Source organism: Poecile atricapillus, chromosome 1, assembly GCF_030490865.1.
Source record: "Poecile atricapillus isolate bPoeAtr1 chromosome 1, bPoeAtr1.hap1, whole genome shotgun sequence".
NCBI classification, from domain to species: domain Eukaryota; kingdom Metazoa; phylum Chordata; class Aves; order Passeriformes; family Paridae; genus Poecile; species Poecile atricapillus.
In genome coordinates, this window is record NC_081249.1 from 174917671 (window position 1) to 174945347 (window position 27677).

The 27677-nt window shown below is 44.5% G+C and overlaps 1 protein-coding gene across 2 annotated transcripts in view; it reads right to left on the reverse strand.

The window, feature by feature from the left end:
* Positions 1-4278: 4278 nt before the first annotated feature.
* The window catches only part of RHOJ (ras homolog family member J), a 61125-nt gene continuing 37726 nt past the window's right edge, over positions 4279-27677 (reverse strand). For both annotated transcript variants that reach the window (XM_058833849.1, XM_058833842.1), the window contains 4 exons: positions 19924-19982; positions 14429-14593; positions 13241-13336; positions 4279-11931 (listed from right to left, as the gene is read on the reverse strand). In XM_058833849.1, the coding sequence (XP_058689832.1) occupies positions 11785-11931; positions 13241-13336; positions 14429-14593; positions 19924-19982 (467 nt within the window). In that variant the 3' untranslated portion in view covers positions 4279-11784. The remainder of the gene's footprint in view (positions 11932-13240; positions 13337-14428; positions 14594-19923; positions 19983-27677) is intronic.

Below are 27677 nucleotides of genomic sequence, written 5' to 3' on the forward strand. Positions count from 1 at the left end.
CCTCCCCTCCCAGCTCAGGCCAGGAGGGGATGGGTTCTCTCCCAGCTTCGTACCCTTGCTACCTCCAGCATTCTGGAGGGTGTAAATCCACCCAGAATTTGATCTTGCCCTGTAGTTCTCCCAGTCACTGACTTTACTGGGCTTAATCCCCTCTCCTCATGCTGCTCAAAGCGTTATTGCTGTAGGAACTCACAGCCTTACAATAGCAAATCCAGTGGTAAAAAGAAATATTGCAGTTTCCCTTCCTCCTCATGAGCTTTTCTCTCTGTGTGATCTTTCTCCCTGCACAAAGTGCACATGGACAGAACACTGGGGTGTAGAAACACCCCACAAAGGCATTGCCCCCTTCATAACAGCCTGATTCATCTGGGGTTTAGCTTCTTCTCAGTAACATAAATGCAGTTACCAACACTTCCACCAGCTCCCCATCCCAGCCCCATTAGTTAACCTTACCCTGAAGTCATTCAGGAATAACAGGCAAGGAAAAAGGTCTCAAGGCCAATAAAATGGAAATAAGTATTCAAATCACTACCTTGAAATTAGGGGGAATGTATACTCAGCCCTGACTCAGCCAAAGACTTAAGCTCATGATTAAGTGTTTTGCTTAATATCAGTGGACTTTTAAGCATGTATTTCAGTGCTTTGCTTAATTGGAGCCATTGTGTTAAAAAAAAAAAAAAAAATCTCACAAGGGACAATGCCTGAAAAAAAAGAAAAAAGAAATAAAGAGAGAAACTCATTAAATGTGCAGAACCATCTGCTTTTGTCCAGGGATTGGAGGGGAAATGGCTTCACGTGGAATCAGTGAGACTCTGCAGACCCCAAAGCATCTCTCCTGACAATTTCCAGAGTCAGAAGGACAAAGCCAAAATGCAACAATCATGGTTTGGTTTCAGTGAGCCCATGGCTGACGTGGTGGGAAGGAGGGGGCTAAGGAAAGGTGTTCCCACAGTTCCCTGAACTGCTCAGCTCCATGGAGACCTGCTCCTCTGGGTGCACACAGAGCTGGGGGAAAGCCAGATGTGCTTCAGGAAAGCTGTGGAGTGTCCAGTAATGGTGGCTGAGACAAGTCCAGCACAGGAAAGAGAGCAGACGCTCCACAGGACACTTCACACCTCCTCAGACCCACTCTTTACAAACCAGGGGGACACCTGGGAGCTGCCACAAGAGCCCCCTGTGACCACAGCCACACAAGTGCCTTTGTTCCCTGGCTCCCACCTGCAGGAGGACACACTCACATTCATCCCTCATTTCTCCCCTCAGCAAAATGGGAAATTAAGTGAACGAAGGAAGATTTGCCAAGTGGGAGAGGCCCACAGGAGCTCACAAAACAAAGACACCTTCTCAGATAGCCATTAGGAGAGCACTGCTGCTCAGAGTAATACCTGCACCTGTGTCCCCCCACTCACTGCCTTGTCTCCTGGATGCAGTCACCTTCATTTACAGGGACTCATGCTTGAAACTTCCCCAGGTGTCCTATACACAATGAGACAGATTAAATTTAGCCTGTAATTTATAAGCTGATATAATTTTTTTTTTTTTCTGCAAAAGCTGTGCTATGACTGAGTAGGAAGAAGGTGATTTTATCACCCTACCTTCTGTAATTCTGAATAGAGACTTCTGTGTCCAACAGCAGCAGGAGCAGGTTTTTGCTGATGGAGAGTTTAAATACCCTTTAAAAAGTCCTCATGTTTTGTTTCAAATTACACCTCATGATCCCTCTGATATTGTCAATTGGCATTACAGTTATTATGGGAAACCTGCAAATTGTTTTGTGTCCTTAATAAACCTCAAAACTTTAGTATGAAAGCAATTTAAAGCTATGTGTCCCTTTTTCTGTGTGTAAAGATTTCTCACATAGAATTTCTATAAGCTCCTACAAACTCTTTGCCAGAGCTGTGAACACCTGCAAAACATCTCCTTGGTGTGAAGTCATTTCCTTCGCTGAATTTCTCAGAGGGAGTCTGGCTGTGCTGCAGTCTCAGGATTAGAGGCAGGGTTAGAAAGTGGCAAACTTCCTTCCTTTGCAGGCAGCAGGAAATCAGGGCTGTACCCGGACACGGTGAGACAGCAGAAACCTCAGCAAGTGATCAGAATAAAACACTGCAGGGTGGGAAAAGGGCTTTGACTGATGCAGCCAGACTGGGGAGAAGAAGGGGGAGGTGGGAAGGATGTACTGGCTGAAACCAAGGCAGCAAAAGGCCACTTTGAGATGATCTTCCAGGGAGGAGAGCAGAAGATGCTGTGGATCTGCCCTGAGTGACAAAAGTCCAATCAACACCAGATTGCAAATGTGGAATTTTCCCCCCAGAAGTTATTACACTAGTAGGTCTAAATTCTGTTGAATTCACATCAATTTTCACACTTAATATCACAGAATAGTTTGAGTTGTTTCTAGTCCAGCTGGCCTGCAAAGAGCAGGAACATCTTCTACTAAACCATATTCCTCAGAACCCTGTCCAACCTCACCTAGAATGTTTCCAGGGATGGGGCATCCACCACCTCTCTAGCCAGTGTTTCACCATCCTCACTGTAAAAAAACTTCTTGTATAAATCAACCCTCATTTTGTTTAAAACCTTTACTCCTTGTCCTGCCACACCTTGTGGCCAGGCCTTTAGTTTTCACATCCTTAATGCTGCAGCTGGGGTGGTACATCCTGCTCAGAATTTTTAGGCAGTCAACACAGCCCAAATATTTCAGAACATGAGAAGTTTCTTCCCAGGCAAACATCACCTCCTTGGGAGAATTTTACTGCTCTTTAAAGCCATGGATTTAGATCTCACACCCAACCTGTCCAAAGCACTTGAACAGTTTGTCTGTCTTTGGTATGTGTTTGCAAGGAGTGTTTGTCACAAAGGCCATAACGCCTCAGGTATTTTCTCTCCATGAAAAGCAGTGGATTTCTTTGTGCCTCAGTTTCTCTTTTGGACAGGGAATGATGCTAGAGATGATTTTTTCCTCTCTACAATGTGTTTTGCTACTTGTGACCAGTCACATCTGTCTCCAGCAGTGCACCCAGTGCCTCAGGTTTATTGTAGCTCATTTAACCTAAATAGCAATGGTCACAGCCAGGCAGTGCTTTGATAAAATGCCCTCCAGCTCTGTGACAGCCACTGGCCCTGGAAGCTCAGCTCCCCTGCAGCTGGTGTGCCCAGCCCAAGTGGCCATGCCAGAAATCAGTGTATTTTACCCCACCTACAGAGCTCAGTTGCCATGAGAGGGAGGGCAGGATGGGTGTTCCGTGCACTGACTGGATTTCTCTTTGGGAGACGGGACAGGCAGCTGCCTCCTGCTCTCATTGTGCTCACATGGAAACATGGAACCAGTGCCCTGGGTCAGAGCAAAGCCTATCTCACCCACCATCCTGCCAGGGAGTGTAGCCAGCTGTGGGTATTCAGGAAATGTGAAAGCATCGGGGTGCATGGAGGTATCCTTCCCTTGGTTACATCCACCCAGCAATTTAGGAATTTTCTGCTCTGGGGGATGTTGCTGTTAACCCCAGACACGTGGGTCCTCTGAGCCACTTCTTCCCAGATAAAATCAGGCCATGGAAAGTCTGGTGAGTAATACCACCTTCCTCTGGGGTGAATAAAATATATTCCAGGCTATATGCTGTGCCCTTTTGGATTGTCCTGGCTCCTCTGAGGACATATCCATTTATAGCAGCCAGGGATTTGGGCTGCAGTACCTTTGTATTAGGAATAAAGGTTGATATGCTTTGTCTTTTCTCTGTAAGTGCTCCAGGCAGGGCTAGTTAAACCTGCTGTGGTTCACAAGCTGCAGGAACATGAAAAGAGCCTTCCTCTGGGGAAACTTGTTTTGGTCCAATCAAGATGAGGGATGTTCAGGAATGGTGGGATTTCTAGGCTTGCAGACCAGACTAGCTGGTCAATGAGATTGCTTCTGGTCTTGAAACGAATTTTAATGAACAGCTGGTTAACAAAGGCACTTTTTTTTAGTAATTAATTTTGTTATTTTTTTTAAAAAATGAGATCTGCATCTCTGCACTGAATCCCTGGAAGAGTGGAGCCAGTCATACTCTTGTTTCCAGACCAGCAGGGCTGTCTTTCCTTGTGTAACTTCATCATCACCTTAAGCCTTTCACTTTCCCTCCTGACCACCTGCCCTGGCTGCTGGATCAGAGGGTGCACAGCTCCTCATGCCCCTTGGCAGTGTCTTGGTTGGTGTTTTTCCTACCTGAAGCTCCCTACAAGGTGCATGTGATTAGCATCTGGGAAAATAAACACAACAGCACACCTCCCCAAAAGGATGCTGTCAAAATACTTTGTAATACATTTATTTTGTTAAAATAAACTATGTACAATAAATGATATTAATGTGCATTGCAATATACAGTAATTACATGTTTAAAAGATGATAAACAAAAGAGTACAGAATTATGTGCTGTAAATAGGAAATTAATAACGTTTACATGATTTTTAAACTATGCAGAACACATTTGCTTGAAAACTGAATTTCCTTGGTTTGAAATTGTTTTGCTTTGAATTCTGAAGATTTGGTTAATCTTTGAAAAAAAGGCATACCACTCAAAGGTCAGACATACTGTTTTAGTGCCCATCCTTTGGTTTCACCAGCCCCATATTCCAGCAATATTGCATACAGCAACTTTTAAGAGAGAAAAATTCAGTTGCACACATCAAGTAAGTGATTTTTTTCTCCTAACTTGTTAAGACCTGACTGGTGATGAGTTAGGTCCTGGTTTGTGTTGAGGTCATTACTTGCTTCACAAACTCAAACAGAATAACTTGCTGAACTGTTAGTTTTAAGCATTTCTTAAGGAATAATTTTAAGCATTACTGTTAGGTAAGCACAAAAAGAAGGAGTGAAATGTCCTTGTCTTTGTGTTCTTGGGGGATCAGAGAACCTCTGTGCAGTGAAATTCTCATATTTGTGCAAGTGCATCAACATCATGACATATTAAACTGGATTCAGTTATCCTTGCACTGCCTCTCTTCTCTGCAGAGAATTCCTCCCAGTCTCGAGGTGCTGCTGAGCCCCAGGTACCCAGGGGTGACTCTACAGAGGCACTTCCCAGCCCATTCACCAGCCCCAATCCACATTTTTTGGGGCATCAGGACCACCATATCATGTCTTCCTCTGTAGCATTTCCCACCTGGCACCCAGGGCTTGGGTCACTTCTGCTCATGAGTGAGGAAGACTTTGCCAGTGTCTTTCCTCTCTCACATAACTTTTTGTTATTGCTTATTAGTGAACTAACATTTACAAGTGTGGGGAGAATTTGGGCTCATTTGCTCCATGCTGACAGGGCAGTTCAGTGCTTGCCAGGTCTGTGATGCAGTTAGAGCAGCTGCCTATTCAGGGGAAAAGTACTGAGAGAGACAACATGATAGCCACACTCTGGATAGGATTTACCCACAATCTACTTTGACAGACATCAGACAAATTTTTCTACATGTTATCATTACAAACAAATGTTGTGTTGGAAGATCTGGAAGCTGTAGACTTGTGACAACTGTTTACTCTGAATTCATTAAATCCAATCAAAATCAAAATTCACTAGAGTTGGTATCAGTGAGAGCTCAAACTGACCTTCACCAAAACCATATCAAACCTTGTGTCCTGAATGGGATGAGATGAAATTAAGTGACAGCAATGAGTTCAGGGTCTTCAAGCAAAGATAACTGTATGTCTTGAATATTACTCTGTTAATGTAACCACTTTCATCCTCAGCTCAGTTGTGGTTGAAATGAGGTGTTTCAGATCCAGCCTCCAAAGGTGAGACCAGCAAAGTCTTTGGATGCCCCAACTCCTTTCAGGAGTCCTTAACCAGCAGCCTGAAGGTATAAAAGATTCTTAGACCTGGCTCAGTGTATCTGTGTGCTCAAAGCTTGGTCAGCCAAAATAAAAGGTCAGGAAAGGAGGAAATATAAAGACTCTCAAACATTTTCCACATTAGTCATGTGTGGACCCCACTGAAATTTTCCATTGCCTTCATGAGAACTGAAATGAAGCCACCACAGAGCATCTTTGAAAATCCCACCCTACCATTATAGTTGGGAGCAGCCAAACATTGCATTGTGGTCTGTACAATGTGGAAAGGGATGGGGATCCATATTTTCAAAGTTAAAGAGATTTTTCACCACTGACAGCAGTTCACATGTTTTTTTGCTTGTTGCTCTGGGTTTCTGAACTACTTTTCCTCTTACAATGAACTCCTGACTCTTTTTGCTGTTAGGGTGTGGTTCCTCCCAAGAGAATAGATTTTTGTTCCCATGTTTCTGACAGCTTTAACCGAAACAAAGAAAACAGAATTTGAAGATTTTTTGCTGTTGTTCTAGTTATGGGTGTCCCCTTAACATCTTAAAATTAAATTTAAGGTTTAGGCTCAAACTGATTAATTGTGGCTCTGGGCCCTAATTTTGCAGCTTCCCCCTGAAGCAGAAGTGATTCTGTTGCATTCATGACTTCTAATTGGTGATTTTGTCCTGACTTTTGGATGCAAAAATATTTCTATTCCTGTTTTGTTTTGATAGGTGAAGACAGCTGAGATCACAAGCCACTACCAAAATCAGTGGGAGGCTTTTTCCTGCTTTCAGATGGTCTTTATTCATGAAGAGGAAAATAAACATTCATAGTGGAAATTTGTCTTCATTTTTGCAAAGAGCTCAAATGTGTCTAGAAGTTATCTGACGTAGGTCACTCCATGCTCACCTCCTGTCACAGCAGATGCTCCTCCAGTCCTATAGAGTTGTGAACCAACAAAATGTTCTGTTATTTCCAGACTTTCCTTTTTTAATGTAGGATAAAACAACATTACAAGTCCTCCTCAGGGAAAAAGAAAATACATGGAGAAAGGCACGTGCAGCCAGATTCCTACATTCTACCTCTTTGCTTAACAAATGGTTCCTGGGCCAACGTGAGCATATGGATTACTTTGTTGGAAAAAACAAATGTGCTTTTAAACAATCCTGGCCTGAGACAGATTGATGCCACTGCAAATTATTTTTAATCCAGATGAGGTTTCTGTGTGGTGAGTCATGAGGTATTTGCTGTGTCACTTGGTGAAAAAAGGAACAGGGAAAGGTCATGGGCGCTAAGCACGGTATAAAGCAGATGGGCATCTTTCATATATGAATTAAAGGGAGAGACAGGCTGCCCAGGGAATTGATTGAGTCACCATTCATGAAGGTATTCAAAAGAACACAGGCCACCAACACTAGAGCTGCTGGAAGAGGTTCTCTGCTAATTAAACTACAAGGATTGATCTCCAATCAGCCTCCCTCATGACTTGAGCAGTGTCAGTGGGACTGAATGAGACATGAACAACTTGGAGACAGTTCCTTGTAAACTGAGATTCTCTTCAGCATGAGGAAGACTGCCAAAATCTGTCCCTTTAATCAAAGTATTTGGAATAACCTTATTTCATATTAGGATACAGTGCTATATTTAATTCTGTGTCTATTTTGAATGCTTTGAGTGCTATAAAACAGAAAAAAGGTGAGAAATGTCAACGTCAGCTGCTGAAATGATTGTTTTGATTGTCATATGGGACTTGGGGTGAATTCTATATGTACACAGGGTGTAAATCCAGTTGAACAAATGAGAACGGACCTGAGTGGGGTTAGAGCCTTGCTTCTGCCTTCTCCCCAACTTTTCAGAGTTCTGAGAGGCAAAAACTGTGAGTTTTTGTGGGGCCTCCTTCAAGTCATGCTGGAAGTGGCAGGACTGTCCCAGTTCCACTGTCCTGGTGTTTTCACAGGGCACTGAAAGGCACAGACATCTGTAGATGATGTGACAGCAACTCTGATGAATTGAGATCACTCTCAAGTACCTCTCATATCTCCTTGCCGGGGTTTGAATGAAATTACTTTGGGAACTCTGTTTGGAACTGCAGCTTCAGGTTAAGAACTCTTGGTAGAACAGGAAGGTTTCAGAAGAGGCCAAAGGAGATGGGTTTTACAGGATCCAGCAAGTTTCCCATAAGTTGTGAGTGCTTTTGAAATGACAGCAGACTATTAGCAAAGGCAGGTCTGTCAGGAAAGGCTTTGACATCAGCTGCATTAAGGGGGACGTTGTCAAATAAGTTCCAGGGATGCTTTCTAACCTTTATGACTCTCCTTAACAGTGTTCCTTTTAAGGTGAAATTGGGATCTGATTTCTAGCTCATCTCACAGTGAGTAAACCCATCTCCTTTCACCTGGCAGTCCTTTATCGATTTTCTTTCCTTATTACTAATGGTGCTCGAAAATAACTTGAAGTTTATATCTGTGGCCTTATGCCTGCACTTGCACTATGTCTGGTGTTGTGGTTTTTTCTGAAAATAAGCTTTGCTGCCTGTTCACACACCATCTGTTGCTTTTAAAAAAGGCATTAAGTATGACTTGCCAGATAGTCAATGACTCTCCTTACATCTGCCTACAATCCCTTTCTAAAGCCTCTTGGCCGTGCTGGCTCTGCCTCCCCAAAAAGTAGTGTAAGAGGGCAGATCCTTGAGAAATTTCCACATTTCATAGACAGGTCTATGTACAAAACCTAATTCAGGAGTAATGTTTATGGGACCTGCATTAAACATGGCTTTTCAAAAAGCATTTATTTTTGCTGAAAAAAATTAAAGTAAATGGAGTGCAGAGGCCATTTCTCAGTGGATTGTGACCACTCTCCCTCTCTTGCAGCTCCCAGAATTCAAATTTTGGTCAAAATTAGTTTGAAAAACTTGACATTTTTCTGCCTCACAAGCTTGACATGCTCCATTTTGTAAGTGCAAAGAAACCCCTGCTTAGCCTTAACATTTTTTGTACGTATATTAAGATTTTTCTATCTGCTTCCTCTATGCAAGGATTTGTTTAGGATGTTGTAGTTTAACACATTAGGATATTTTAGCATTTTAGCTTCTCCATCACCATATGTTTTGTAGTTAATTTCCCTCAAACCACTGCAGTTACATTAATGCTACAACTTCCCACTTGATTTTTGATTTTACTGCCAACCTATGCCGTTCCATTAAGATTAACAATCACCCTCGGTACTCAGTGGCACTCAAAAACCCAATTTGATTGTTTGTGGCTTTCCCTGATGCATGCCAGGGTGCTCCATTTCACTTTTCCAGTGTGCTCGTTACGTTAGGATGAGCTCAGCTGTCACTCTGGATTTTCTATTTCCTCTATTTCCACATTTTTAAGGTCTAAGAAAACCAGGCAACTCCAACCTGAGCATTTGCATCGTGTTTCAGCTAAACCAGACTTCACCTTCTTCCACCAGAGACTCATACATCACTCTCCAGCAACCAACATGAGCTAAAACAATAATCCTAATTAACTTTCACTGAAATAAAAGGCAGCACAGTGCAGATATAATTTCCCTGAAATCTGTTAAAGGCTTTTTTTTTTGGTTGTAGTTTCAGTGGGCTTCCAGTCATGTTGTAAGCCTGAATACTAATTTATTTAATCCATGCTTCATTCTCCTCATACTCCTCTAATATATTTTTACACTTTATGGTTCAGCTGCTAGTGTCCTGTTGAGGTGAACATTCACTGCTGTTCCTGGGGATGAACGCAAACTCTGTGGCATGGCATGGACCCCTGTGCCTCACCCTCAGCCAGGCCATCTAACCTAAATTCCTGGGACATAATAAAACAGAAAATATGCACAAAAAGTCATCAGCAATGAGGAGAACTTGTTTGTCTCAGGGATGGCACAGCTGTGTTTTCATCCATGTTTGTGAGCAAGGGGAAAGGGACGGTGAGGGGAAGCCACTGGGTGAAAAAAGAGCAAAGCATTTGCATCGAGTCTGATGGCTTTTGTCAGAGAGAACTCTTGACTTCTACCCAGAAATGTTTTGGGGTGTCAGAGCTGGTTTCTGTAGCTGTCCATGGTAAAATGGGGGCTGGAATTAGATGATCTCTGAGGTCCCTTGCAGCCCAAACCATTCTACAATTGTATGAAAAGGAATGTGTGCTGGAGGGGGGCTCAGATCCATAAGCCTGGCCCTGATGCAGGGCTGGGCACTGCACCAGGCCCGGTCCCTTCCATGTGCCCTGGGTGCCCTTCCTGTGGTCCTGCTGCAGTCACTCATCGCTCTGGGCAGCACCAGGGCTGGAGTTCATGGTCTGTCTGGTGTGTTCTCAGTCAGGACACTGTGCTTCCCAAGAAGAGAGGGCTGCCAGCCTCCTGGAATGGTGCAGAGGGGAGCAGGGCCTGTGCCCCGGCCTGGGAGGATGCGCTGCTGTCGCTTGCTCCCTCCTGGCACTTCTGGCCACGCTGGCTACAGACACAGCTTTTGAAGGAGTTACATCTTCAAATGTGTGTGTGTCAGTGCTGTGATTTCCTCCTTGGGGAATGAAATCCATGACAAGACAGTCTGGTGGCACTGCCAGGGTACCCAGAGGCAGAGCAGTAACAAGAGGCCCTTTGAGTTCACCTCTGAGTGCCGGTGTCGCTGTGATGTGCAAAGCTGCAGGATCCCGGGAGAGGCTTTAGTGAAAAGGCACAATTTCCCCAGCAGCAAGGGGAGATCACAGGAGTTCCCCTTCCCCTGTGGGCTGGACTTCCCATCTCTGTGCTGCTGCTGCAGCCATCATCTGCTGCTCGTGGAAAAGTCCGCTCCTGAGGAGTGCAGCCACGCTGCTGCTGGAGCAGCACTCTCTGTGAAGATGGAAAAATGGCAGCAGAGAGAGAAGAAATGAATGGGAGGAGGGAAACTAAAAGAAGTCAACAAGTTCTCAGCTCAATTTTGATGAGGTTTTTTTACAGAAATACTTCATAAAAAAAGGATAATTTTAAGGCAATTGGATCACCTCAAAGCACTTAAAATCAGTATGACCTTTGGCTTTATTTAATTTTTTTTTTTTCTATACTTGGCTGTTGGGTGAGATGTAGAAATCCAGCTGATCTGTAAGGTAAATTCTCAGTTTCCATGGCAATGTGTCTCGTTCTTGTTCTCAGTTGGAAGAGAGATTGTTCCATGCTGCTATTTCTTGTCTAGGGTGATATTCTTTGGTGGCAGATTTTCTTTGTTTCAGTACATTAATGCTACAACTCTGTACTTCCTTTCCCAGCTTACGGAAACATGGCTCAGCCTGAACATTCCTCTGTAAAAATACAGTTATTTGCATTTTTTTTTAGTTGAAAGAACATTCCTTAAGTCTGGAGGTAAATGTTGATCCATTTTGTTAGCTTGGGTGCAGCAACATCCTGGTGCTGTGAAGTTTCACCATTAAGTGAGAACAAACTGGAATCACTCCACCTTTGCTTCCATGTGGTTTGAAGAAACTAAAGTATCTCCTGAACTAGCAAGTCTTATAAAAGAGAAGCAGTTTTAAAGTACATCCTACCTATAGTGTATGTCTTACATATCATATTTCTATAGATCTCCATGTGCTTTCAGTCAATTCAGATTCAATTACTAAGGACTGCAAATTCCTAATTTTGATCAATTCTTGCTTAAGGCCACAAAAGGAGTTTCTCCTGCTTCTTTTGCTGTCTTGAGCTCTTTGCTTTGTCACAAGCCACCTTCACCTTATTCCTAAGGTGGGGAGCCAGGCAGGACTCCTGGTTTCTGTTGGTGCAGTCTGCAGCAGTGGGAACAAGCTGCAAAACAGCTCTGGAGGGTTAGGAAAGCACAGAGACAGGAGTTGGCCAAGGGTGATACAGCTTGGAGGTTTCGCAGAACGGAGAGCTCCTATATTTGGGTTAGAAGGACCCTATTCTGGTCTTGTTCCCTGTTTCAGTTGCAAGTGACCTTCATTTCCTTTCTAACCTGCTTGGTTTCACTGAAATCAGCTGGCTCTGCTTCCCAGGGCACGTCACACAAGGGTGCAGCATCTGTGGCACTTTGCACAGCGCTTCTTCTTCTTCTTGGGGTGGAAAATGGTCATGATTGCCTCATCAAAGACAGTCTTAAGGCCTTTCTGCGTGAGGGCTGAGCACTCCAGATAGCACTGGGCTCCAATCTGAAAGAGGGAAAATGAGAGTGAGTGTCCACTTGTTGGAGAGACAGGGTGATGCTGTTCCAGCAGCTTTCTACATTTAGAAAGGGGTCAGACCATTTCTCTGTTTTGTGTCTGGCTGCCTGTGGGATGAAGGGACAAGCTCATGTGCTCATCCTGGGCAAGAGAGCAGGAATCAGCATCAACATGAGTATCTCACCACATGGGGGTGAACGGGCTGCCGGAATTCCCTGCATGACCCTCCAGACAGAGAGGGGGCTGCACCCATGTTTGAGTGCTGGACCAGGAGCTTGGCCTCCTGCCTGTGCAGCTGGGGAGGCTTCAAGGAAATGCTGGGTTGTAGCTGAGCCCCTTCACACACTTGGCTCTTCTCCCCTGAACTGTCACTCTTGTGTCCTGCCTCCTCCAATGCCAGGGAGCTGCTACCTAGGGAGGGCTTCCAGCTGGTTTCTGGGAATGGGGAAGCATCATTTTGAGATCAGAGTCTCCTGGGTATGCTGGCATGATACAAACACCCACAGAGGCCTGGGAAAGCAGCCTCAGCTTATTCAGCAACCTTGTGGCTTATTCAGCTTGTTCTGCTCATGGATGCTCTGATTTTGAGGGCCAGGGACAATAATAGAACTTGCAGAATATAAGGGGACAAGGCCAGGATCCAGAATTCTGCATCCTAGGACTTGGGGAGTGCTTTTGACACCCTACCTTTCCAGGAGAAATGTACAATACCACAGAAACTTTGGGAGCACCTTCTCTGCTGCCTGAAGTGCAAGGGATAAGTGGGAATCCAGTTGTCTGTGCTTTTGTAAGGGACAGGGAGGAGTGTGACAGGAGGTGGCTTGGCTGCAGAGAGGGGTTTGCCACATGCATCTCCTGGCAGAACCCTGAGCAAGAAACTCTTGACTTAAATAAAATAGGCAGTAAAATCTGTTTTGATGCCCATTTGCCACCTGCTGCCCTGTGTTCCTCAATGCTTTTCTTAGAGCTTGGTCATGTCACCTGCCAGAGATCAGAAATGTTTGGGCAATTCTCTCTGACCCATGGTGTGATTTTTGGGGTTATCTTGTGCATGCCCAGGAGCTGGACTTGTTGACCCTTTTGGGTCTCTTCCCACTCAGGATATTCTATGTTTCAAGTGATATTGCAACAGAAGTGCAGGCTCAGGGGTCACAATGTGTGCCTGGATCCAGCCTGCTTGAACGGAGGCTTTAATCTCTGTCTGGCACCAATGGGCTTTGGAGGAGCCTTGAATGAAAGAAACCCGTTGGAAAGCTGAGATCAGTCAGCTTCACATGGCATCAGGAGAAGCTGTTACCTCCTTTGCCAGCTTCACTCCGTGCTCATAGGTGAGTGGTTTCTCCTTCATGTAAAGCAGCCGCGCCAAAGTCTTGGGATCATCCCGGAGGTCAATCTAGCGGAAAATACACAAAATCTGTGCTGTAATTCTTGAGGCTGATATTCATGGCTTTACAGACACACATCAGGGCATGTGTATCACTCTCTATTCAAGTGATACTTCAGAAATTAATTTCATATTTACTTACCTTTTTTTCTTTTTTCAGTTTACCATGAATTAGTTCTCCTTTGCAGGTGCTCAGATGGGTCTGCTACAGGAAGGAACCCCACTGGTAGGGGAAGCTACTGCAACCCTGCACTTCATCACCCAAACCTCACCCTGACAGGCCAGACAGACACAGCTCAGTCTGACTTGAAACCAAATCCTTTATTTCCACAGAAGACATCAGAGTAAGGCATTTCAAACTTGTCCATTTTCAGACTGTGTGATCCAAAGGATAATGCTTTTATTTTTAAATGGGTGTTTTAGATTATCCCAGTGTAGAAAACAGTGTTTGAATTATTTGTCTTTCCTGTGGCATGAAGATTTTGGTTTTGACCAGAATTTTGTCTGTTCTCTAATTTGACTTAGGTTACTGTCCAGTGCTCTGACACTTTCCATGTGGTTGGATCCCTACCCTCTCAGTCTCTATCCACTTTGTGTTTTGGTAACAAACCCATATTTAAGGCATTTTTATTTGATTGGCAGATTCATAGATTTTAAGGCCAAAATGAAGAGGTTTGATCATTCAGTCTGACAATCACTGTAATACAAACAGGATGGTGAGTCACCAGTTGTAATGTTGATGTAAAAGCATGAAGGAAGGCTACTTCCTTCCCATGTCATTTGGCTAATTACTCCCATTCTTAAAATTTAGTTTGAAGTTTATCTTCAGCTTCTAGCCACAAACTTTGATGGTTTTTTTTGTCCTCATTAGAGACCTGTACGACAACTTTTCTCCCTATAGGTATTTATGACTTGTTGCCACATTAACATACATTTGAATAAAAAGATGGGATGAGCTTTGCTAGTCTGGACACTTGCATGTTGGCTTCCATTCCCTGTCCCTGAGTTTTCCTATAATGGGAAAAATCTGGCTGAATTTTCCATGAGTTAAATAGGAAAGCTTTCCAGAGAGCCCAGGTAAAAGCCCAGGAGAAGCTTTACCTGTGTTCCTATGAGGACGTAAGGCACGTTGGGCATGCAGACCTTCAGCTCGGGCACCCACTCCTCCTGCACGTTGTGGTAGGAGGCAGGATTCACCACTGAGAAGCAGATCAGGAACACGTCTGTGTTGGGGTAGGACAGGGGTCTCAGCTGGTTGTAGTCCTCCTGCCAGGGGAGAACAGCAAGAGTGTTACAAGGAGGGGATGGCTGCAAGTGGGGTGTGATGAAGTGGTCAACACTGTCCATACTCATTCCCACTTCTAAGCTCCAGGTGGCTGCTGGAGATGGGGGGGAACCCCCCTCAGAGTACAAGGCTGCTGATTTATCAGCATTTTACCAAAAAGAGCTGAAAGATTCCCCACCTCTGGAAGTGTTCAAAGCCATGCTGGATGGGGCTGTGAGCAACCTGGTCTAGTGAAAGGCGTCCCTACCCCTGGTGGGATGTGTGTGTGTGTGTGATTAGATGATTTTGAAGGTCTCTTCCACCTCAATCATCCTGTGATTGTGTGAACAAGTTTTGTTTGTGTTATCTGTGGAGAGGTTGGTGCAGAAGGGGATGCTGTATAGCCCTGCATGGTGCACAGCAATGTGCCAGTCTGCTGAAGACACTCATCCTGAAAGCAGAATTCAGATCACAGCCAGCCTGCAGCACCTGGGTACTCACTGTGGGTGATTTTGTGTTTCCACAGGCCGTGGATGGTGGAAGGAGAGGTGTTTTCTCCATGGGATGGTGGTGAAGAGGGTGAACTTTTAAACACTCGAATCACAGCTGTGATATGTTGTAAGCTGGCTTTGATAGCTGAATTTCAAGGAAGAATTTAGGTCTGTCTGTAGGCTTGAGAAGCTGAGAGCAAGCAGAGGTTTTGCAAGCCAAGTGAAAGGGACAGCCTGGCTCTTTCTGACAGTGAGAGCATTTGTAGCTGTGTCTGGTGGGTGCTGTTCAATGAAACCTGTTAGAAAACTTCAGTGCAATGAAACAGATGCTTTTTAGAGGGGATACATCTGTTCCAAAGGCTTTTTTAGGGGGTCCAAAATTTAAAAAAAGGGGAAAGAAACACAAAGTTGGAGTGTGGGAAACAATAATACATGCTGCTGTCAAGCCCGACTGCAATGTAGATCTGGAGTTCGTAGTTTCTGCATTCTGGACAAGTCTCAAATCTCTGCAGTCTGGTCAGTTTGGTTATAACTGTGTGAAAATGGTGTGGATTTGCTTTGCAGATTAGACTAGTTAATAAAAGGAAATAAATCTAGTAAAAGGGTGGAAAAAAGACTCCTGGGTGCTGTTTCTCAGTCTTGAGAACATTTATTTTAGGCAGGGAAAACCCACATTAGGGGCAGGAACAGTGAAAGGTTCTGTCTGTCCTGCAGGAGAAAGTGATGCAGGACTGTAGCAGTGTGTGTCAGAATAGATGATGTTTCAGTGCAGCCTTACTATTGCCTTGCTTTGATTGGGTCAACAAATGTGAGGACTTAATTGTGAATTGAGATTGGTAGATCACTTTTCTAAAGTCTCTTTTTCCCTGACTATGCAATAATGAATTGACCCAGACTACTTCTGCATCAGCACTAGTTTCCAAAATATACTAATAAATTACTCAAAAACTGTTTGCACCAACTCTTTCTAAAAAAAAAAAAAATCCTCAAAACTTTAATTATTTATTCTGAAAAGAAGCATGAGCCCAAATTTAGCTCTGTGTCAGGAAAGGAAAGTTTAAAAAAGCATCTTAAAACACAAACAAAATGTTTTGTTTTGTCTAACTGGATGTTCACTGTCCCAAGCCCACTTTGACAGGAAGAGTAAATCCTCATTTAAATAAATTTAAATAAATCAGAACCTCCAGCCCTCACAGTCACCGTATTTGGGGTAAAACCAGGGTATTTTTAACTGACATAATGATGTCTTTCCAGTGGCATAGAAAGTGTGGATCTCAAGAGGATTTACAAGCAGAAATGTTTGGATCTATCAACTCCCAAGAAAGTGGATTCTCTGCATTCAAGGAATAGCAGGAAAAAGCCTCTCAGAGGTGTTTGTGGGTACACCAGTGATGCAGTTCATGAGGAAGCAAAGACAGTGACAGGAGATTTATCCAAAGCTCTGGAGATGTCAGCCAGCTCCCAGCAGAGGTTAATAGAGACAAAGTAGATGCCAAGGTGATGGGATCAGAGGAGAAATTGCATTGCAGAGACAATTTTATGTGGGTGCTGTGGGTTAGGAAAGCCTGGCTTGATTATGGGACATTATTTTAACCCAGAACATCAAACCTGAGACTGATTGTGGCACAGCCACCACGGGCTGATACTGGGTGCAAGGCAAAGATCCTTTCTGTTTTTGGTTTAGCTGCTGCAAGCCAGGCTCCCGAACGAGCCACGCGGTGGCAGCAAGCCTCAAGGAATCCTCATCTAGGAGTTTTGGGAAGAAATTGGCTAAATATAGCCAGTTTCAATATTTCAGACGTGCATATTTAGAGGGACTTACTGTACCATTAAAACTACAGATTAAAGCCATGAGCACTCTGTCTGGCTGTGACAGCTACAGGAGCATGCATTTAATTATATTTTCCTTGTTCCTTCCGAATCCCTAGAAAATCCTTTCTCAGGAAGAGCATTTCTCATTTGAGCTATTAGCACAGAGCATTATATAAGTTGTAAGCAGGGACAGCCATACATCTCATAGCAGAGGTCTCACCTCCCAGCAGGGCACATGGGATTTTTCACAGATGGGTTAAAACACAAATATCACGGAAAAGAGTTGATCTGGGCTCCTGTACACGCACAGAATTCTCCAGACCACATCACAAGGGCCTCTTTTCTGTACCTGCTCTCCAGGAGAAGGCTGTAAAACTTTGCAATGGACCTTTAGAAAGGACAACCCTACAGGGTCATTTCTCATTCAGAGATGGTTGAAGCTAATAAATAATATAAAAAGGGGGCTGGACATTTGTGTGGTTATGGGGCACATCCAGGGAGGGCTGCTGTAGAGAGTGACTGCTGTGTTTGGGAAGGGACACAAATCCTTGCGGGCTTGGGCTGTGGCTGATCAATAATTTATATTTATCCATTTATTTTCCCAGCTCATGCTTGCATTGTGCTGTCTGCTATTTAGGGAGCTCAAGGCTTCCCAGTTAACTCTGCCTGGCCACTGGTTTGGCCTGGAAATGCCAGTGCCAGACCCGGCCTTGCTGTGTTACCTGCCTGTGACTTGCCAGGGCTGAGATCAGCTGTGCTGCTCCCTCTCCTCCATCTCTGCCATCAGCTCAGCAGTGTTTGGGCCCAAAAAATGTAGCAAAACTGCTTTTTTTTTTTTGTTTTTTGTTTTTATGTTGTTGCTGTGTTGACCTCTTTTACACTCTGCTAAAACATTTTGCACCTGAGTCCAGCCCAGCAAAAAGACCACAGTTTTTCCTCCTAGAACCGTTTGTGCTAGGGATACAGAAAGCCAGATACCTCAAATCTGGGGTCTCTGCCAGCTCTCCCTTCAGGCTGACAGAGGGTCCTGCTGCAGGAGTACATTTTCCAATTGTTATTTCATTAGCATATGTTTTATAGCATCGCAGTGTCAAGGGCTATTTCTGGCTATGACTTCACACTGATGCCTTTGGAACGCCACACAGCACAAGGAGAAGGAGGGAGGAAACAACCCAGATGATCTGTTGTTATAACTGGAGCATGTGGGAAGCATCATCCCTCCAGCCTCCACGGAGACAATCTAGTCATCAAGGGCTGATTCACGCTCTGAGCTCTGGCTAGATGGCCACATCCTCTGGACCAGGGTCTGGAAGGGACATGAGCTTGGTGAGTTAGAGAAAAGGTTTGGAGGCAGGTGGTGAACTGTCTAGTTTGAAGCAGGGGATGGCAAAATGATGTGGAGGAATGGATGGAGGGGTGAGACTCGTCAAAGAGACAGCTGAGTGCTCCTTCTGGCTCAGGAGGACAAATGAGAGGAGGTGTTGCTGCGGAAATGGGTGGCAGGTGGAACTGTCAGCCCTACAAAACAAGTAGGAATATTAAGGCACGGGGTGAAAACTGACTGGGAACTGAATATAACTCGTCTGGCTCTCAAAGGCTTGCAGGGCTGATGGATCGTGACACAGGCTCGGAGTTTGTGAACACAGAATAAAAGACTGAACAGACTTTGGACATGGGGCAATGACTTGAGTTATATTTTGGGATTGGCTTTTGGATCATCTGGTTGCACCATGTGGATAGGAAAGATGTGTGGTCTGTGAGGGCCACCAAACCAGCTAAGACTGCTTCTGCCTACAGAAACATGATAAGAATAAGATTAAAGAAAGTGAAACTCGAAGCATCAAAGCCCCAGTTCTGCTGAGTGCAGGTTTTTCTGTAAGTGACAGTCTGTTCTGGTGTGGGTTTTTTGATCTCTCTGCATAGTGCTGCAGAGTATATTCTGCAAGCAGGGGCCTTTTGCAGACAGGAGGGTCTCTCTCTGCGCTGTTTGTGCCTTTCATAGCAGTCAGTCATGTCCAAAACCAGTACAGCCAAGAAGAGCTCCTGGTGAAAGCAGAGCCCTGCATCCAGGGCTGCTGGAACCCAGAGAGAGTGAAGCAAGTTCCCAAATCTGCTTTCTCTCCTCCTGGCTTCAGTGTCAGCTCTGACTGCAGGAGCTGGTGGATGTGAGTTACAACATTCCAGTCTGTGAGGAACCTGGAACCTGCTCCCTCCACTCTCAGCAGATGATTTTTTGCAAGGTTTCTCTGCAGACTATATCCCTTTTTTATTTTGTCACTCACCAGCATTTGGAGTCAGGAGAGGGAAATTTCACCACAAAAAATGTGTTGCTCCCTGCACTTTCTTCTGCCCTTCTTCTGGCAAAGCAATGAGAAATAATTTCTTCCCCTCTCCAGGGGGTTAAATTATTCCTCAAGCTTTGGGAGCAATCACACCATATCAGAGTGTGGACAGTGGAAACAGCAAAAGCATTCTAAATGTAAGTAGGGACAGGATAAGATGGGACACAGACTCTCTTGTAATGGACACCCTTGTCCTGGGAGAAGAACATTGGGATGTTGGGATGGATGCAAACCTCGTTGGGTTACCACTTAAGAAGTCAGCAGCTGGTGACTGATAGACTGGTGCTGAATTATACCTGTTTTCTTCTCTTGAAAATGGGAATTATTCTCTGTATCTTCAATGCCACCATGTGGCAAAGGTAAGAAAACACTGACTACACAAAACATCGGATTTGCCGTAGGAGGTGGATATATGGGGTGTTGCACAGCCTCAGCAGGCTTTGTTTTTTTGATTAGGAAAAACACAGTCTTAGGAATGAGTGTATTTATATGTACTTTACTGCTGAAACAGACTGAAAACAAGAGGGAGAAGGTCAGCAGTTCAGCCATTACAATTCAAAACTGATTGTTATTATTTGTGAAAAAACCCCCAACAAAATCCACAAACATGAACAACTAACCCCAGTGTATGATAGCAATAAACAAACCATAGGAAAGGAAAATGAGAAATGTTTTGCAGTCCTTTACCTGCCCTGCAGTGTCATAAAGCCCCAGCAAGTGTTGTTGTCCTCCCACAGTCACGGTTACTGGAAGAGAGAAACAAGAAATGTTGTTTATGCACAAGCCAGTGGCCTCATTTTGATGTGTTTTAATCCCAAAATGCCAGCAGACACATTAGCACGTGTCCCCCATTGGGTATCCTGAACCAAGCACATCCATTCAACCCAAACTAAAGGCAACCTAAGTCACAACAAAAGCAAATCCGTTATGTCAAGATCTTATTTCTGTACACACAGGCAAGGGTGATGAGCTGCACACACTGCTGCCATCGGGATCCCAGAGACAGGGGGACCTTTGCCTGTCTCTACTGCCACCAACCAAACATCCTGGACTTGAAAGCACAGGATGCCTGCCTCCCCACCATGGGCATTGGGGTGGGGTGGTCATGGATCACTGGGAGGGTTTTTTTATTATTTCATTTCTTCCAGGCTGTGAAATGATGAAGCATTCAGCTGTGGCTGGTGGGTGTCACTGGAGGTGCAACTGTCCTGCCCTGTGCCATCACAGGTGTTTAATGGCAGTATTGAGTACCTGGGGCTATGTGGTGGATGGTTTGAAGGACAGGAAGAAAGAGGAGTATTGAATATTTTCAGGGATGTTGACCACATTCTGTTGCAAATGACGGGAAGCATGGCTTAGTTTGCTGATCACATTCAGCATATTTACTCCTTTAGCAGAAATCAGATTGAACTTCATTTTGAGCCCAATGACAAATTTTGACATTGACAAAAATGTTTTCTTATTGCCTTTGGATGAACCCCATTATTAGCTGATTCCTGTAACCAGTGGTATTTTGTGTAAAGGACATGATCTGGGTTAATGACATTTAGTTAACCAGTTAACCTGCTTAAATCATTATTACTCAACTGGGAAGAAAGGAGGGCAGTCCAGTTCCACCCATTAGTCAACAGGAAGCTTTCAAATATTTGTCAGGAAGGTTGCTTAAAATAATGACATTGTTGCAGCATATGGACTATTATTTTTTTAAACACGAGGACAAGTGGCTGAACGTAGGAATGAACATAAAGCTTTGTCAGGAACGGGGGAAGAGGCTCAGACTGGTGCCCATCAGGTGATCACAACTTGCAGTTAATGACGGCTGGGAATGAGTAATAGTTATTTTGGACAAAAAAAGAGACTTCAAAACATCACCCAGTATTTGCTGATTTTTTTTTTTTTTTCTGATAAAATTTGTAGTAGAAAAGCAGCTACAAATTTATGGAATTTAATAGCTCCTGCACTTGGGAACAATGTTCTGTTTGAAATCCCTTGGACTGAAAGTCTCTGCCAGTGTGACTGGACAGGCTGACTATTCAGCAGCTTTATTTGATTGCAGAGAGACACAGTAGTGTTGTCAGCACATAAACAGAGCAAACCTGACATCCTGGAAGGCTCAGTGAGGAGCAGACTTGCTGATGAGAGCAGGATGGGCTGCACTCAGCCACTGCTGGGGCTGCCTTGTGATGTGCACGGGAAGAGGAGGAGGGCAAGGGGAGAGAGCTCCCTCTCCTCACCTCAGAGGTATCTCTGCACAGTTCCCAGGGGAACTCAGGGACATTGGGCATGGATGCCCAAGGATGGAAGAGCTTGGGGAAGAAGTACAAGAGTGGGGAGATGGACACTGACACAAACAGGAGACAGTCCGGATGCTCCATCCTCTTTCTTCAACCTGACTTGAATAAAAAATTTAAAATAATCCTCCCTGGTGCCATGGTTTTCAACTTCTTGTGGTCTAGGGAATCCCAGAATGTCCCAGCAGGGGTATGAACTGTGTAAGTTCCTGGCAGCACTCCTGCTTTTCTTAGCTGCCTTCTCAGAAGCAGTGGGGGTTACAGGTGGTCAGCACAGCTCACCAGAGACAGTGGGAAATGTGCTTTTTTTCCCCCCCAGTTGCAACCTTGGCAAGCCTCCAGTCCGCCCTTGTGCCAAGAAATGCAGGAGCCAGACCTGCTCTGCAGATTTTGCTCTTCTCAAGGACCAGCTGTGGGAAGATGTACCCTTCAGCTGAAGGCAATTTTCCAGCTGCAATGCACAGCTGGCTGAGGTGGTGTTCAGAGGACACGTGGTTTCTAGGACTGCAAACAGCAGTTGCACTGTCAGTCCTCGGTGCCTTTGCATGGAGCCTGCAGAGCTCCTCCAAAGTTGGAAGCTTAGGACAGCTGTGAGGCACATGGAGGTACAGGTCAGCTGATGTTTCTGATGAATATGAAGAGACATGTGCCATACATCAGTGCTGACAGGGTTATCCAGCTCTGCCTCTTCTGCTGGCTCACCCTGAGCACAGACAAACTGGGTTGGGTCCTGCTTGCAAAGATCAGCTCATGTCTTCAGCGCTTAAAAAACTTAAAAGCTGCACTGAAATTTACTCTGCTGTGAAGCTTTGCTGGCCCATTTCTTACTTGGTGGCATCTGACTGAGAGAGCTGCACTGGCAAAAAGCCCTGGTGCAAATACAAATTGCTGCTGTGTTCCAGTAATTAATATGGTTTGGAGATAAGCTGTTTGGATAGAGGATCAGTCCACCTCGAGTGTGCTACGCTTTGCCAGAAGGATATAACTCTTAGACTCTTATCTGTGCTTTGTGGTCCATGAAGTCACAGTGGATGTTTTGCAGCAGGTCTGTGGAGCCACACACTGAGCAGTGATTGATGGTTTGTGCAGTTCAGTTTGGCTCTTGGTCACCTCTGGGAAATGTTGAGGGGGAATAAAGAGATTGGTGGTGTCCTACCATTACTCTTCCCCCACACCAGGGATAAGAATTGCAAGGGATCTTGGAAAAATACATCCTGAATATACCCAGCTTACATATCACACTTCAATTTTCCTTCTAGCATCTTGCCCCTTATGGGCCCTGCTGTGAATTTCTGCATTGCACCAGTCCTATATTTTTACTTTTTCACTTTCTTTTTCTCCCTTTCTTTCCTTTTCACTCCCCCCCACTCTTTTTCTCCCCCTCCTCTGTTTTTTCTTTTGCCCATCAAATTTTATATTTTCTTTCTTCTTGTCAATTGTCCTAACCTGTCTCATTATCAGAGGATATTCTTCCTGACCATATCACCTTTGAATTTGCAAATACCACCCCAGGAAAACTGCCTTGTTGGCTAAACATTGAGTGTTGTCTTTGTTTTCCTGGCTCTAAATGCAGTGGGGACCAAATAGCTCACACTGGCAAATCAAATGATCCCTGGCTCTTGAAACAGTGATGTCCAGATTAATGTATTGGTGATAAAATTTCCACCACACTTTCAAACAGGCAAAACAGATGTGAAAACAAATGGCTTTTGCCTGTGAAACCTTCATGGTGTTTTTATACCACGAGTTTATCACTCTGCCTCTGTCAGGCAAAAGTCTATTTGGAGTATCCATCTGATGGGTCACATTTATGAGCTGAGATTGCCCTGCTAGATTTCTATGCCTGACTTTTGGCTTTATTCCAGTTTACTCTTACTTACCCTGTTACTATCTTTTCCTGTTTTCTCAGTGGACAGGCCTATGGGAAGCCAATGAGGAATTCCTTCCCAGGCACTGGGGTAATGCAGGATCCTTTACAGGACCATGAACTCGACTTTATGAGCAGTCTTGGAGTAACAAGACAAATATGAACTCTCCTTGTCATTTACTGACTATATTGATATATTGATTAAGCACAGAAACGACCTGGCCTTTAACACTGAGTGCAGTAGGGACTGCAGTAAAACGAGGCTGAATATTTGCACAGTCCTGGCCCTCATTTCTCCCCGGTCTGGGTTGCACCAGGTGATGCAGCAGGGCAGATGTTCCCCTCCCATCACTAGGTGGTTTTAACCAAGTGCAGAATGTGTAAAACACCGCTTTAAAAATAATTGCTAGGTTATAAACTAGCTGGGTATTGCTTACTAGAGTTTGAGTAATTATTTTGGGTGACTTCCAAGGCTTTGTCACAGGTCTGTGTGTCTGGGGTTCTGCTAATGGACCTCAACACAGAGCTTGAAGGGCAAGGTGTAGATAGATATTGTGTGGGATGGACCTGGTGTGTGGACCATGAACTGGTCTGAGCTGGGTGCTCTGTTTTTAAATCCGTGTTTGGTGTTTCTGGGGACAATGTGACAATTTTCATCGATGTTCTTGATGCCCAGATTGCTCCAGATCCACCTGTCAGTGGCCAACCTTTGCCAAGCTCTTCTCCCATTGTGCTTTGCTTGGTAACTTTTCAGGACAGAACTGCACCTGTGGAAGAGCCCTTCAGCCAGACAGCAGCAATGTTCATGGCTTGCACTGACAGAAATGGGACATAAACTGTCTGCTGAACTCTCAGAACATCTTGAGTTTGATTAATGGAGCAGAGCAACACATAAATCTCTGGTATGACACCAAGCTAGGATGAAATATCTCAGCCACGCTTAGCTGTGGCACGGGAGAGTGGATTTGCACATCAGGGGGAATTTTTCCGTGCCAGTGAAGAAGTGCTTGCAGAACCCAAAGACTGTGAAACCACCAGCCAGAATACACAACAGCCAAGCAGTGTCTAACGTGACATCAGATGGGAAAAGTAACCTATTTATTCTAGTGCCTTCCTGCCAACAAATTAAGGTCCAGCTGTTTCAGAGGAAGAAGCCAGAAGTCTGTGAGCAAGCAGGGATAGTGGCACCTGCCTGGGTGGAAAGACTTTCTCATGATTTTGGGCAAATTAGTCTGCTTCAAGCCTCAAGTTTTCAGAGGGGCCATCTGCCCTAGCCAGCAAACTCTGAATATTAATCTGTGTATTTGACTGCTCACTATGATTACATGTACCTGCTGCATGTAACTGAACACAGACTGATCATAAAATGGTAAAACAACTGGGATGGAAGGGACTTTAAAGACAGTCTAGTCCCCAGCTCCCTGCCATGGGCAGGGATATCTGGCACTGGACCAGCTTGCTCAGTGCCCCATCCAGCCTGACCTTGAACACTCCATGGGATGGCCACCTGTATAAGAACAACTGCAGTTCTGGTTGGCCTGCTGGCACTAGAAATGCCCAAGCCTGTTTCTTTTTCAGCTGGGAAAAAAGATAAAATCAGAACATGCACAAAAGGACAGATCTTGGTCAGCAAGTTCCTTCTAAGGCACCTTTCCGGGTAATTTCTGTGGTGTGAAGTTGCTTATGCAGTGAATGTGGTCCGTTCTCCAGCAGCTGATGTCCCTGGGGATACTGACTATATTGCTGAATATCATTTTTCCTTCCTAAATGCAGTTTTGTGAAATTTCCTGTAATGAACTGGGAATTCCCCTCCACTCTACAGATGTCTTCTGCTCCCTGGAGCTTACCCCAGACAGGAGAGGAGTGTTCTGATAGAAGTTTGTTTGAGGAAGAGTGATTTCAAAAATCTGGTTTATAAATTGTCTTCTTTTTGTACTGCATGGCTCCTAAATAAGGGTCTCTGTGGCTGGAATTTGGGGATCCCTGTCCCAGCTAGGGACTGAAACTCAAAAACACCTCAGAGGCATTTAGATCAAAGATATTCAGATCTCTAATATTCAGATCTCCCTTTGGTTCCCATAATGGTCAGGCATCCAAGTAACTGAACTAGAACTACATATCTCAGGCTTTAAGAAATAGGACCTTTGACTATTCCATAGAAAACAAAGTGAATATGGGCAGTGTCTTTTTATAGCACCTTCTAAGTGTCTCATGTGCATTTCTGAATCCTATTTTGGGTAATATTTTTCTTCAGAATATCTTTCTTTAGCTAATCCAGGTGGAGAAAATAAAACTCAGGGATTAGGTGTCACGCACTGCTTTGATTTTGTTTGTGTCACTGTCTGGGAAACTTAATTTCTGTTGCTGTGGGCCACCCTTCAGAAGATGTTGCACTGCTGCAGCTGAAGGTGGGAATGCTCTGGAAACTGCAAATCAGAGCCCTGGGGATGCTACAATCCAGCAGCCACCAAAGGAAGACAGTAAAAAAGAAAAAGAAAAGAGTAAGAAAGACCTTAAGGACAGACATCCAGGCTAATCCATGGCAATCAGCTCAGCTGAGCTCTGTGACTGGTTGCTATTTTAGCCAGAAGGCTCTCTTGCAGTGTTGCCTTTGGAAATACCCCTTTTGCTTTGGCTGAAAGGCAATCCTGCAATATTTCATGGCCAACACACCAAGGGCAAGTAAGAGCTGGTGGTAACACCTAGAGCTGGTGTTACAGGACCCTTGGCTCACTGAGGGTCTGTGACTCAAGCCTGGCCCTTCCTTCACTTCCATCCATAGGGGTCATCTCCAGGAATTCAAGTGACTTGATGCTCAAGGAATGTTCCCCTGCTCCCTCCTTCATTGCAAAATTTGATTACAGCCAAATCAATGCTCTACCCTAACCCTACAGCTTAGCTACATTCTTCTGAAAAGACAATCAAAAGCATGTTATTTTACCCTATAATTGGCCTAAATACCCCACTTTATTTGTAAATTTTACTATATGCTTTTAATTGCTCCTGTAATCATCTACCACCAGTCACACACAGACCTCTGAGAGCCAATGGTTTCCAAAATAAGGGCTCTGGGTAAACCTCACCATTTCCTGTCACCTCATCAATGGATGAGATCTATGTTCTGCTGAGCAGATACTTCTGCCCATCTGATATTTACAATATCTGAAAAACATTTCCAGTCTGTTCCCTGTGGTGGGAGCACAGAGGCCTCCAGGGCTGGGATTCAGCTGATTTCACTCCATGTAGCCCTTGGTCTAATGAGGTGGTGAGGAATTTGCTGCTTTGTCTTTAGGCTACAGACATGTAGTGATTCTAAAGCCAGATAGGATTCATAGCATCATTTATTCTGCCCTAAAAAGCTTATCTAGTGTCTTCCTAAAAGGCATATTTTCTTGTTCTCGAATCATTCTTGCATCTGTTTTCCAAATTTTTTGTTGAGCAGTTGCTGTGACCAGACAGTGCGGTCTAGGTTTCAATAATGATCTAGCCAGAGGTAACATGACTTTTCTATTCCTACCTGTCATCCCCCAATGGCTCATCTAAAGCTCTCTTTGGTTGATTATCCTCATTATTTAAAGACTCTTGCAGTACTTTATTCCTTTCTTAAGGCTAAAGTCCAGTCATTCTTGGCTTTTGTATTTGCAAGCCTTTTTATTACATTCTTTTTTAACTCTGTGGCTGAGTGGAAAATCTGGAGACTGCAACTCCAACACCCACTGAAGGCTTCTCACAAAAGGGGAGGCGAACGGCCACACTCCTGCAATGCTCCCAGAGCATTGTCAAACATTAAAGGTTTTTTGGAAGTCAACATTAAAGACTTCAGGAAGTCTGGGGTTGGCTGTGCAGTGACAAGCTTTTTCAAGAGAATGTTTCAGGTCAGAGGAATGATATCTAAACACTTCTCAATGTTCTTTTTCTGGACACCCCTCCATTGCCTCTAGGGACTGCTCTAGGGCAATACTCTTCACCCTGGGCTCTTATCTCTCACACATAGCAAGGTGCACCACCTCCCTTCTTCCTTGTCCATACAGGCTTGAAGATTCCAGTGGAATTAGTGGGAAGATTCCCAATCCTGACTCGTGCTGCAGCCTCACTGGGGAAGGAGGCTGGCACCAAATGACTGCTCTGTTGTCCCATTCTGCAACAGCAATAGATTCATGTAGACAGTGCCATCCTAGAGGAGGATTCACAACTTGTGCTGTGTGGTTTTTCTGGAACCTGAGAGAAAAAAACTATTCAGATCTTCACATCTGGGTGTTTGACACTCAGAGACAGCCAGCAGA